The sequence below is a fragment of the Carcharodon carcharias genome, chromosome 5 (assembly GCF_017639515.1).
Source record: "Carcharodon carcharias isolate sCarCar2 chromosome 5, sCarCar2.pri, whole genome shotgun sequence".
NCBI lineage: Eukaryota > Metazoa > Chordata > Chondrichthyes > Lamniformes > Lamnidae > Carcharodon > Carcharodon carcharias.
The window spans coordinates 40,798,999-40,811,573 of record NC_054471.1 but is presented as its reverse complement, the minus strand read 5'-3'; the positions used below and the strand labels follow the sequence as shown (position 1 = coordinate 40,811,573).

The following is a 12,575-nucleotide window of genomic DNA, read 5'->3' as shown; positions in this document are numbered from 1 at the left end:
GGGAATCAGGAGGTGAGATACTCGCCGCAGAATTTCCAGCTACTGACCTGCTCTTGTAGCCACAGTATTTATACGGCTGGTCCAGTTCAGTTTCTGGTCAGTGTATTGCCCCGGGTGTTGATGGTGGGGAATTCAGTATTGGTATTGTCGTTGAATGTCAAGCAGCGATGGTTTGATTCTCTCTGTCTCTCTCCCTCGCAAAATACAAATGAGCCAGTTTATGGCAGCTACTAGGGAAATTGTTCTAACATTCTTGCCAGGTCCTATTCTTGTCATGAAATAAAATGCCTAGAGTATGCCTAGTGTATCCTCTATGTGAAACATCCAGTTACAGATCCAATTTAATTTGGGGGAAACCCATGCGCTACAATAGTTATTGATGTGTTTATTGAACTGAGGATTGCTTCCATTCTTGGTCTTTTGCTATAGCCAAGGGACTAAAAGAGAGAATTGCTAGGCAGTGGATATATTACAGAATCCGTACACCTGTCAGTGTTTCCCAAAAATCCTTGCATAGCGACTGTGGAGTCAGCTCTTAGATTTCAGCTGAGAAGGCTTTTTTAAAATTTATTATACACAGGCAGTGCTCCATGGTCCAGTATTTTGGTCTTAAAAACCAATCTCTGAAAGCAGTTAGGAAATCTCTGTGGATGCCTGTTGAGGAAATCAATCAAATTGAATCTTTACTGTTTAACAGGCTGCAGATTTAAGAATATCTGGTAAGCAAGTACATGATGATGTAAAATAAAATTGCTTGCAAAGCAGGTAAGAAGAGTGCAATTATCATTTATGTCTATCTCTCAGGCTGTGATTAAAATTAGATTGCTTTATACACGTGCATGTCGGTCAATATGGCCTTAGATCAAGTAATGAAAGAGAGGCTGATACTATTTTGTCAAGGAAATGATCCGATGGTGGCACATGCCTTCTTTAAGCAATCAAAAAGAAGACTGTACCCTTGGAGAAGCCCAGGCAATGTGTATAGAATGTTACTCTCAATAAGTGTTTGTCATGGAAGCATGATTCCAAAGCTTATCTTTTACCTCAAGCTGGTTTATTCTCAAGACAGCTCTTCAGTGCAGCAGACTTCTCCAGTCCCTTATGCACCAGAGTGTTAGAGCTGTACCCATTTATCCTATTTTGATGGGTGAACCAATGCCCATCAGCTTTAGCAATGTGATTGCTGTACAATGTAATTGCCAGTCAACAAGATGATTGACAAGGTTCATTGTGATAACTAATACATTGACATAGAAATCAAATAGATTATGTGATGGTGAAACAACATTTTAGAAACAGTATAATGAACATCCAGATATATCCCAGTGTGGATATAAATTCAGATCATTGTCTCCTTGTAGCAAAAATGAGGATGGAACTAAAAATACCAAAAAAGAAAAGATATGTGACCATTTTGACCTTGACATGCTGAAGAAAAGGCATTCATTCTTCAAGTAAAAAAACAAGTATGAATGTCTCATGAATGAGGAAACAGAACAAACAGAGGTCTCAGAAAAAGAAATAAAAAGCAAATAGAGAAATACAAAAGTGAGTATACAACATCTGCAAAGGAAATATGGAAAAGAAAAAGTGGATGACAGATAAGATACTAGCAATGAGGATAGAAAAGGAAAAGGGAAAAAAAACATGGCTGAGTATGATGAAATTAAAAAGAAAATAAAGAAGGCAAGTAGGGAAGATGATCCAAATCAAGGATCCCTCAAGATCTAGAGGGAAGCAATGGACTAACCATTATGATATCAGAGGTAAGGAATACTTTGAGCAACAGAAAAGCTCCAGGTATAGATAAAGTAACAACAGAACATCTAAAAGCCCCTGAAGAAACAGAAATAGAAGTGATAACAGAAATTGGTGATCAAATATATAACAAAGGATATATTCCAAGTGACTAGAGCCATTCATTGCTGGTTAAGTTACCCAAGAAACTTTAAGCAATAAGAGTATGATCATTTTAGAGCTATAAGCTTAATGACTCAACTTGTTAAAGTGATGTTGAAAAGACGATGGGAAGAAATAATATCACGTTTGAAGCAGAAAATGGTGAAACACAGTCTGGATTTATTCCTGGAGTAGGAACAAAGGAGAGAATATTTAACCCAAGAATAGTTTTTGATAAATATCTGGAGGTAAATAAGAGCACTTACATATGCTTCATAGACTATAAAAAAAGTGTTTGATCGTGTTTATCACCAAAAGCTAATAGACATACTGTTGAAATGTGACATTGACGGTAAAGATGTGAGATTTATCCAGAGCCTACTTAGGACCAAATAGTGAGCATCAGATTAGAAGATGGACAATCAGACATGTTTCAAGTTAGAGAGGAGTGCAACAAGACTGCATGCTGTTGCTAAAATTCTGTATTGATCTGTACACAGATCAGATATTCAGAATTAGATGTACTTCCAGTGGTACAAATTGGAGGCAAGAACATAATAAGCTTGCGGTATGCTGACAGCACAATGCTGCTTGCTGAATCAAAAGAGGCCCGACAAAATATCAAAGGTCAAATAAAATCGGAAGTTTAGAACATGGATTGAGTATGAACATCAAAAAGAGAAAAAAACAATGGTAGAAGGAACAGATTAGAAGAAACTAGAGTAAAGATTGATGTGGAGGGTGTCACATTGGAACAAGTATTTAAATTTGTCTACTATTTTTTAGCATATCATCAGACTTTTTTTTTCCCCTTTGGGAAATTGTGGGGAAGTAGCAGAAGGATTCCCTGGTTGATATCATCAGTAGAAGCGTGCACACCTTAAACCTTGTTTTTCATGCTGATATTACCCCAACATCAGTGCCACAAGATAAGAGATTTGTCGATACATTGTACGTTGTCAGGGGGCTGCTGGCATAGTGGTAATGTAACTGGGATAGTTATCCTGATGGCCAGGCTAATTATTCTGGGGATACGGGTTCAGATCTCACCATGGCAACTTTGTTTTTTTTAAATAAACCTGGTATTGAAAGCTAGTCTCAGTAATGGTGACCATGAAACTGTCATCAATTGTCGTAAAGACCCATCTGATTCACTAATGTCCTTTAGGGAAGAAAAATCTGCCATTGTTACCTTGTCTGGCCTGACCTACATGTGACTCCAGACCCACAGCAATGTGGTTGACTTTTAACTGCCCTCTGAAATGGCCCAGCAAGCCACTCAGTTGAGGCAATGAGGGGTAGGCAACAAATGCTGACTTTGCCAGCAACATCCACATCCCATGAAAGAATGGGGAAAAAATGGCTTTAGAAGCATTTCAAATCACCTTGTACCACAAATGCAATTATGTTGGCACGCGTGGCAGCCATTTTGTGCTCGACAAGATCTCACCTAAAAGCTGACTGATAGATTAGCCAATTTTGGATAGTATGGAATTTATTGCAAGCCATACCTTTATAGTAATAACTTGCTAAGAAACCTCCAGCATGAAATTGAATCTTGCTTGACCTTGAGGTGATGGTTGACCTTCAGATACACACACATAAAGCTTCTAATTAAACAGAGGCCACGTTAACCCAGATTGGAATATAACATTGATAAGAGAGTGGTCAAAGAAACAGGAAACAAAGTACACGAGAGGAGCTGAGTGGAGTCCCAGAGGGTTGGTGCTTGGACATTAGCGGAAGTTTTTTTTTGTCCACATAAGTTAACTTGATGTGAGGAAATAAGTTTTTTGTCAGATACGCAGCAATACTGATAAGAAGTCAATAGAGACCGACAATGCCAAAAAAAGGATTTAGTTCAGTTATGTAATTAACGTTGGAGTTTAAATTTAAGGTATTGAATGTAAGTCAAAAATTGCGGGATGTACATTTATGTTAATAGTATTTAATTAGCAAATTTTGATTGCTATATTCAACATGCCACTTTCAATATAATGAAGCAATTTACTAAAACTAATAGAACAGCGAACAATCGTCAGAACAGAGGTTTTGTAAAACTTTACAGTGCACTTTTCAGATCAAATTTGGAATACTATATTTGAGTATAGTGAACTCACCAAAAAAAAACACACAGCAAAATATTGTTGATGCTGGAAACCTGAAATCAAAACAGAAAATGCTAGTAACTCACAACAAACCAGGATACATCGAACAAAACTGGTTCTAACAAAAGGTAATTGACCCTAAACATTAACCCCACTTTCCTCTCTTCACAGATGCTGCCTGTCCTGCTGAGTGTTTCCAGCATTTTCTATTTTAATTGTAAATATATGGAAAGGATGCAGAAAACTGTAACAAGACTGATTTCAAGTTTAGATAAAAATAGTTGTTTGAAAGTACAGAACTTGAATATTGCTTGAAAAAGACATATTTCAAAGCTTTTCATCTTTCCACTTGCCAACCAATCAGCACTGTCTTCGCAGACAGTGTAAGTTGTTGTTTTCTCCTTATATTGGTATTATTGCGAAGTGTCTTGATAAGTACAAGACGAAAAGCTTCAACATGTCTCTCTTTTCAGCAATACTTTAGATAAAAAGCAGTTAGGGAGGGACCTCATCAAAGTAGACAAAATATTTAACAACAGAGATAAAAACAAAAAAAATTTAACAACGCTGATAGGGTAAACATAACAATATCTGAGTTGGCTCTTTGCTGGCATAATCCAGACCTAATCCTCTGCTTCAAATACTTTCTCAACTTTCCCTTAAAAGTCGAGATATTTGCCTTCACCACTGCCTGTGACAAAGGGCTGAATTTTCTTCTCCAACCTTTTCAAGCAAAACGAATTGCTCCTAACCTCACTCCTAATGCCTATTGTCACTGACCCCCACCAACCAAATGAAATGGTCATTCACTAGTTTGATTAGGTCTACCCTTTCTCGGCTCAGAAATCATTCTGTGTCCTGTTCGCACAGTCAGGCAGTCAGTTTCTACTCCCCTAGGTCCTCTGTTCAGCCTTCATGCCCTTCAGCATCTTTGCATTGAGTATATTCTCAGCTTCGTTGTTTTTCCCCACAGAATGTATTACATCACACTTATTCACATTAAATTAAATCTTCTGCCAATCTGCCATTCCACCAGCCAGCCTGTCTTTATAAAAACAATTACAACCTCCTCGCTGTTTTGCCAAACCCCTGACTAACACATGAAATGCCATATTGGTATTACCGGTCTGATATGTATCTTCCCCTCCCCCACCCTAAAAAAGGTTTAATCTACATGATGTGCATCAACTCGCACAGCTGCCCTTCTTGGCACTTGACAAAAATGATATTAAAACCTTGCCAGGAGCAAGGTTTGCATACACTGCAACTTATTATAGTGAAAGCATGTGCTGAACCTACCTATTGCTTCTTAACTACTGAACTATTGTGATTTTCCCCATGGTGCCTTTGTGATTTTTCATCCCTTAAGCTCAGCCTTGTGCTTTCTCTCGGTGCTACCTGAGTGGCTTAGAGTGAATGGGATGAATGGCTACTGCATTCTAATAACAACCTCTTGGACCTGGGCTCATGTCATGGCTGGAAAGACAGTTAAAGAAGTGAGAACTTATTTAGTTGCTATGACGAGCAGTAAAAGCCATATGTCAGCCCACTGTCATTTTGGATATAATGACAGCTGCCTGCATTTAGATACCTCATAAGGTTTTTCAGTGGGCTAATTGCACACAAGACTGTGAGGAAGAGAACACTTGCAGGCAAAGGTTGGATTTTGAAGGGCATGAGGCAGCCTCCTGAACTTTAGCTATAAGCACTTAAAGTATTGTGTAAGGGTATGCCATGAAAGATTTGCTTAAGACTTCCTTGGGAGCTTTTGCTCTTGCCTTGCCCAGCCTAGTAAGAGCATTCAGCTTTTCCCTGTCAGAGATGCTGTGCAGCAGATGTTGGAATTGTTGTGGACTCCCCTGGGCGTTCTCCGTGGGCGCTAAATTATCCTATGCCGAACAAAGCCTCCCTCCTCTGCCTCCCTTCACCCAACACAATTTTAGCAACTCCATCAGACGAGTTGGGGGCTCACTGCACTTCTGAAAATCTCTCCTTTTTGCAATGACGGCTTTGTGTTCTGCTTCCCAGCTATTTTGGTATATTGCAGCCTCAAAGCTGTTGCAGGTCTTTAAATCCCACAGCAGTGTACTAGCCACTGCTCCCTCCCCGAAAGGGTGAGCTCCCACTCTCTCTGCTAGTTCTGAGGCTCAGATTTTATCCCAATCATTCAAATTAGGCTGGGTCACATCGGGCAGATGCAAGTCATGTACCGTCCTATTTTCCATTTACGATTTGTAATTTTCATTGCTGCTGAAAATCTAGGCTCATATTTCTTCCAGCTCACATTCAAGATATGTTCATTTGCATTTTCTTTCATTTTTGCAGTTCATGGAAATTAATGAATCTTAATGTAGCCTACTTAAAAAGAACAAGAGCAAAATATGCTGGGGATGCTGGAAATCTGAAATAATAACAGCAAATGTTGGAAATGGTCTGCAGGTTTGGCGGCATCTGCGGAAAGAGAAGCGTAGTTAATATTTCAGGTCAAATGACCTCTCATCAGAATCCTGCTGCAGATGAAAGGTCATTTACCTGAAATATTAACTCTATTTCTATTAACAAATATACTGAGAATAGATTAGAACTTCCCAGAAACTAATAATCTTTAAAGGTTGAATAGAGACACAGGAATTGAAACATGTACTTTCAGAACTGGTTTGAGTAAAGCTTTTGGAATTTGATAAAATAACTTCATACAGATGAATGTTATAATGTGAATTTGGTAGTTGGCTGAGTGTATTTTAATGTAGAACAGCTTGATAATAGTTACAGGTATAGGGACATTAAATTTGCAGACTAATCATCCCTTTGCTAGGTTCACTCTGCCTATTGGGGGATTGACATGTGACCACAATCTCCTTAACTAACTTATCTCTCCGATATGACTTGAAATTTTTTAATTGCAGTTTTCTGTAAAATTGGGCACTTTGATATATTGGCCCAGAACTTCGATCTCCAGGGGACTGGTAGCCGGGGCCAGGGGGTACCCCAGAAGGGGACCCCCTGGAAATCTTCATGCAAGGACAGTACGGAAATTTCCTGGGAAGTACAAGGGCAATTACCCTGCGCTGGGCACCATTTAAATCGGAGACTTCAGAGATGGTTCCGACTCTCTTAGCAGAATAGCTACCCGGGAAAAGTTGGAAGAATTAAAACCACTTCTAACTCCTGGGTAATTATGCTAGGGATCCCCCGCCCCAACTACCTTGATCCTCTCACCCACTTACCTTACACGCTTATCTTCTCTCTGTCTTCTCAAAGCAGCTGAGAATTGTAAACTCACCTGCTTTATGACAGCTGATGCCGTAAAAAGGGGGTGTGGCTATGCTTCCCTTGGCATTGCTGCCCTAGACTGAAGGCAACCCGCTGCACTGCACTTTTCTCACCACGCCCGAGTCGAGAGGTCGGGTGAGAGATGTACAGCTCCCAACTAAGTTAGGTAAAAAGGAGCGGAGTGATTCCCATTCCTCAGAAGTTCTGGCCCAACAACTTTTTTGTTGAAAAAATTACAGCTTATAAACTCTGAATTAGTCCATTTGCAACTGCATTGGTGTTTCTTAGCAACCGTGTAAGTTTATCTTTCATAGCTTGTACAGGTATGTGTAACTTCAACTATAATTTTGTAAATATAAGCTTCAGACTAATATGTTAGTTAATCTTAAAGGAGAGCATAAGCAGAGAGCAGGTATTTCGGACGAGATACCTTCTCAACTGCCTGTTCAAAGATTCCTTTACATTCCCAATTTTAATCGCTCTGCCATGCCTGAAGCTGCCAGGGCCTTAAGCTCTCTGCCTCTACCTCTCTTTATTCCTTTAAGATGCTCTTTAAAACCTACAAAATTGAACAAGCTTTTGGTCAACTGCCCCGATATTCCCTATGTGGCTCAGTGGCAAACTTTGTTCAACTGTGCTTCTGTGGAGCACCTTAGGATATTTAACTATATTAAAAGCAGTACAGTATATAAATGCAAACTGTTTTGGTTCTTGATTAGCCCCATTTCTTCATCTCCCAGTCTTTACCATTGGCTAATACTTCTGCTGAATCTGCCTTTAGTCATTCATGATCTGTTGTTGGACACTTGCCTCCTCAAATGGAACTTGTGCATCTCCTGTTTTACTAAAACTCCCTCCAAATAGATTGGTTTCCTCCTTTGTCCCAAATGCTTCTCCTCAGCAATCCTTAGGTTAGAATAATGCTGTCATATGTTTGTAATAGCTATTCTAACAAACACTATGCTAACATCACTTTGTCACACTCTTAGAGGATGCAAGGTATACAGGAGGCAAGGTAAAGCCTGATATTCCACGATATTGCTGAATCTCATTTGAATCTAGTTTAGTTTTAGAATAGAAATGTTCTGTTTTCAAATTCTTAAGATTTAATCAGATTATTCTTTGTCTGACAGGTTAAAAGTGTCTTCAATATGACAGCAAAAGAAGGCAGGAAAAGATCCGTCAGTGCTTTGGTGGTGGTTGGAAATGCAAATGGAGCTGCAGGTGAGATTTGAGGCGAAGAAACCCATCAATTTACCTTTTCAATCGGGGTCATCGAAAGAGAAAGCTAATGATTGTGTCATCTGGATAAAACTTTGTTCAGTTATCCTATCAATGTCAAGGAAAGGTAGACTGCTGCATTTGAAAATACCTTCATTAAATGGTAGAAAAATAATGTTAATGGTAGATTATTTTATAGTAATTTCAAGACTACATGATCTTGAGGTAGGATGAATTGAGCTAATCATATGATGTTAAAGGTGACCGAAGACAGGGTTTGGAAGTTTTTTGAATAAGTATTAATAAGTATGGAAGTATTATAAGTATTTAACCTCTAGGAGCTGGCATCTGTGCTAACCACTCTCCCTGCTCTGCTGGTAGGCCATTCATGCCTGCTGTCTCCGCAAATGCAGATCACCTTTTATGCTACCTTCTAAACCACTTATCGTTATCTTAGCTGGTGGCTGCGAGTGAGACATTGAGTGATGATGTTTCTTTTTCTTCACTTTCTTGTGCCAATGCCTTTCCGTGTGGGAGTTCTTCAGTACATGGAAGGAGAAAGGTAAAGGGGTAGAGTTGTGGTGAGGTGGGGGCTGGTGGGGCAGAGCTAAGATGCGTGCTTAGACCATCTGCGGCTTATAAATGAGAAGAAATTGTGGAATGACGGGGAAGTGAGAGGTTAGAAGGATGATTAAGCTGGAGGATACTGTCGTCTTCGTGGTTTCACCCTGACTGCTGGCCGTAGCCACTGCAATGATGAAGAGTACCATCTGCTCCATGGGTGTAAATATATGCAGCTGTGCCTGTTCCCTATCGGTTCAATCTTGCTACCTCTCGTTGTGCGCCACCTTGTCTCGCAAGGAGAGAGGGAAATATATCAGTGAGTGTGGCACAATGTGTTTGGCTAATGTGGCTGTCAAGATTGAATCGCTGGCAGTGCATGTAATCTGCGAGATGTGGGTGTGAGGCTTGCAGCATTGCCAAGTGTGTTAGGGTACTCCTGAGAGGTGCTTCAGGATGTTTTGCTATGTTCAACATGCTATATAAATGCAAGTTGTTGCTGTCAGTGTTTTTCAGCCAGTTAGTTACTTCAAGACGTGTAGGCACTGTTGTTATGTAGGCAACCCCAGCAGCTAATTAGCACATAGTAAAGCCCCACAAACCGCATTCAGGTGAATGACCAGTGGTATTCAGTCAGGTCAGTAGGAAGAATCTCTGCTCCTCTTCAAAACAGTGCCGTGGGATCTTTTATATTCACGTGAACCCACAAACGGAGCCTTGGTTTACCGTTTCGGCCACCCAAAAGGTGGCACCTTTCAGTGCAGCACTCTCTCTGTTCTACATCAAAATGTCAGCTTGGATTATGTACTCAAATGCTGGAATAGGCCTCTCATAGCATAGTCATCACTCTAGACTGTATTCCATTATATTTTTTTCACATTACAATGTGACTTGTTTTGTAAACCCCTGCACAGTAGTATAATTCTACTAAAAAAGCCTTTTCTTTCCAGATATGTAGGTATACTTTGTGCAATTTCATTGTAAGCATGAGTCCAGAACAACAGAAACATTCACTGCAATACACATCCCTGTCTCCAGACAGTGTAAATGCCAGTGATCTGACTTCACTTTGTCATCTGTGCTGCACTGCCTGGAAGGTTCTGGTAGTTATCATAGAATAACACAGCAAAGAAAGAGGCCCTTCAGCCTATCATCCCTGTGCCAGCTCTTTGAAAGAGCTATCCAATTAGTTCCACTTCCCTGTTCTTTTTCCATTGTCTTGCAAATGTTTCCACTTCAAGTGCAGAAAGCCTTAAATCGTTGATATTCAACATAAGCTGTACCAGAATCATTTTGATTACTTGTGTAACTATGGTCATTATCCAATTTGGATTATTTCAACAGTTGGAATTTGATTGAAATATAACTAGTATATCTGGATAAATTACACTTTAATTACGATTTCTGTAAACTCCAGAGAAAAATACTCAGTCTGATGGTCTTTGTTTCCACAGTCTATTCTGTAATTTGCACAGCCAATCAGTTAAAGGCAGCTGAAAGTTTGTATTTCACACAGAAATAATTAGACTTAACTGCTGGATCTGGGCAAAGCTCAATACTATTGCATGGATTTAGTGTTAGGAACATAAAAGCCCATTCAGTGCATCAAGGCCATTTATTCCACAGACCATTTACAAGGCATTGCATCGTGGAGTTTTTTTCTGTCCTGTTTAAGATAGAGAGAAATAATTTTGAAAGGTTACCCACTGCCTCCTGAAGGTAATCACAATCAGTTCTGGCATATCTATTTATCCTAGAAACCTAGAATTTTCATCTTCTAACGAGTTCCTTTCAATGCCCATATTTCCACAGTTTCAACTGCTTTGGAGCTATTGGGTGGAATTTTCCGTTCTGGAGATTAAGTCCGATGGCGGGCGGGAAAGTCAGCATGATTCCCACTTGGGCGGGGGGGGAGGCAGCGGCGGGGATGGTGTGCGGGTGAACATGCACTTATTAATTAGCGAAGAAGTCGGCAAATCTCGTGCCAGGAAGTCGCCCATCCGCCATCACCTCATGGAGTCAAAGATCCTGCCATTTTAAAGGGCACCCAGACAGACATTCACTCATTGCAAGCCAGGAGCTTCGCTCTACTCTTCCAGTGTCCTTGTGGCCATAGCTCGTATTAGAGTTCACACATCCCAGAACATACGCTTACACTAGACCCACAGTCAGGTCAATGCTCAATGTTGCAGTGGTCCATGTTCGCCAGCCTCTTAACCTTCTACCATTTTTATTTTCAACATTTCTTCTGCAAAAGTACTGGGATATTTAAAACGTCCACTTCTCAATAACGCAGGCTGCACTTTATCATGCTACTGGTACCTCAGATGTAGTTTCCAGACAGGGTTTGAATGATCATCTTCTCTTGATCTTCTAGTGGCCCCGCTGCCTCTTGCTGCTCCTGGCCCTGTGCCATCCTGCACTGGGCCACCCTCCTCATCTGGATGAGAGCCATTACCAAGGCAAGGTTGCCTGCGGCCTGCATCATCAGTGGACGTGTGAACGAATTGAAGTGATACATTTAGTGAGCGTGACCTTGACAGGTCAAATGAAAGTCAGATCTGTTCTGAGTTGGTCTTTTAATTTCCTTGTTCTTGGTAGTGTGCAGTGCTGACAAAGCCACATTTATTGCCCATCCCTGATTCTCTGAGATTATGGTGTGGTGGAGCCTTCTCCTTGAATAGCTGGAGTCGGTGTGGCGATGGTACTCCCATCATGGAATTAGTTTTGACCCAAGGAATAGTGGTAAACATCAATGTCACAGTGTTGTACAGAATGGAGAGGAACGGCGAGGCATTGGTGTTCCCACTCGTTGGTCACAGTTATAATGCAAGGGCTAAGCGGGTTTTGGTGTAAGTACACATCAACATTCACATGGCAATATAACTTTGAAGTCAGGAAATGATCTATCTACGGGAAGCACTGAAGAAGTGTAAGAACACCCCTAGTAGTTAGGTTTGTGTCAGTTACATTACACTGGACTCCCTGGGAACATTTTAATGACTCAGTATTGTTTTAATGTTAGGAGGACCACCCAGTCTTTCATAATGCTAAAAATCAAACACCCAGCGAGCAAACACATCTTCGGTTCAATCCTAGCAGCATAACTCTGGTATGCCAGCTGAGTAGCACTGTTTTGATACTGGAGTGAATCCACTGTCCAAATTATAACAATTAGAACCTGAAATCCCATGGTCATCTTTCTGTCTTCTTAGTGCGTTCTCAAAAATCCATGAAATATTGCCAATATGGTCTCACCTATGATTTCTAAAAGATTAGATTTTAAAGATGCACCCTGTGCTTAATTATCCTTGTCGACAACAGCTTTCTATGAACTCAGCGCTAAACAAATTCTTTACATTTTCCACTTCTGTTAGTGGGAGAAAAATCAATATTGGAACATTTCATCATGTATGAATTTTATTTCTGTTCCAAATAGGTCTTCCTTGTATCTGTGCAAATTAAAAAGCATCCACAGTTATAAAATCTGATTAATTTAATTGAACTGGGTTT

At 40.2% G+C, this 12,575-nt stretch overlaps 1 protein-coding gene across 2 annotated transcripts in view; it reads left to right on the top strand.

Moving 5' to 3' along the window:
* The window catches only part of mrps5 (mitochondrial ribosomal protein S5), a 146,995-nt gene that overhangs the window by 102,213 nt on the left and 32,207 nt on the right, over positions 1 to 12,575 (top strand). For both annotated transcript variants that reach the window (XM_041187154.1, XM_041187155.1), the window contains exon 6: positions 8,414 to 8,504. In XM_041187154.1, coding sequence (XP_041043088.1) covers positions 8,414 to 8,504 — 91 coding nt within the window. The remainder of the gene's footprint in view (positions 1 to 8,413; positions 8,505 to 12,575) is intronic.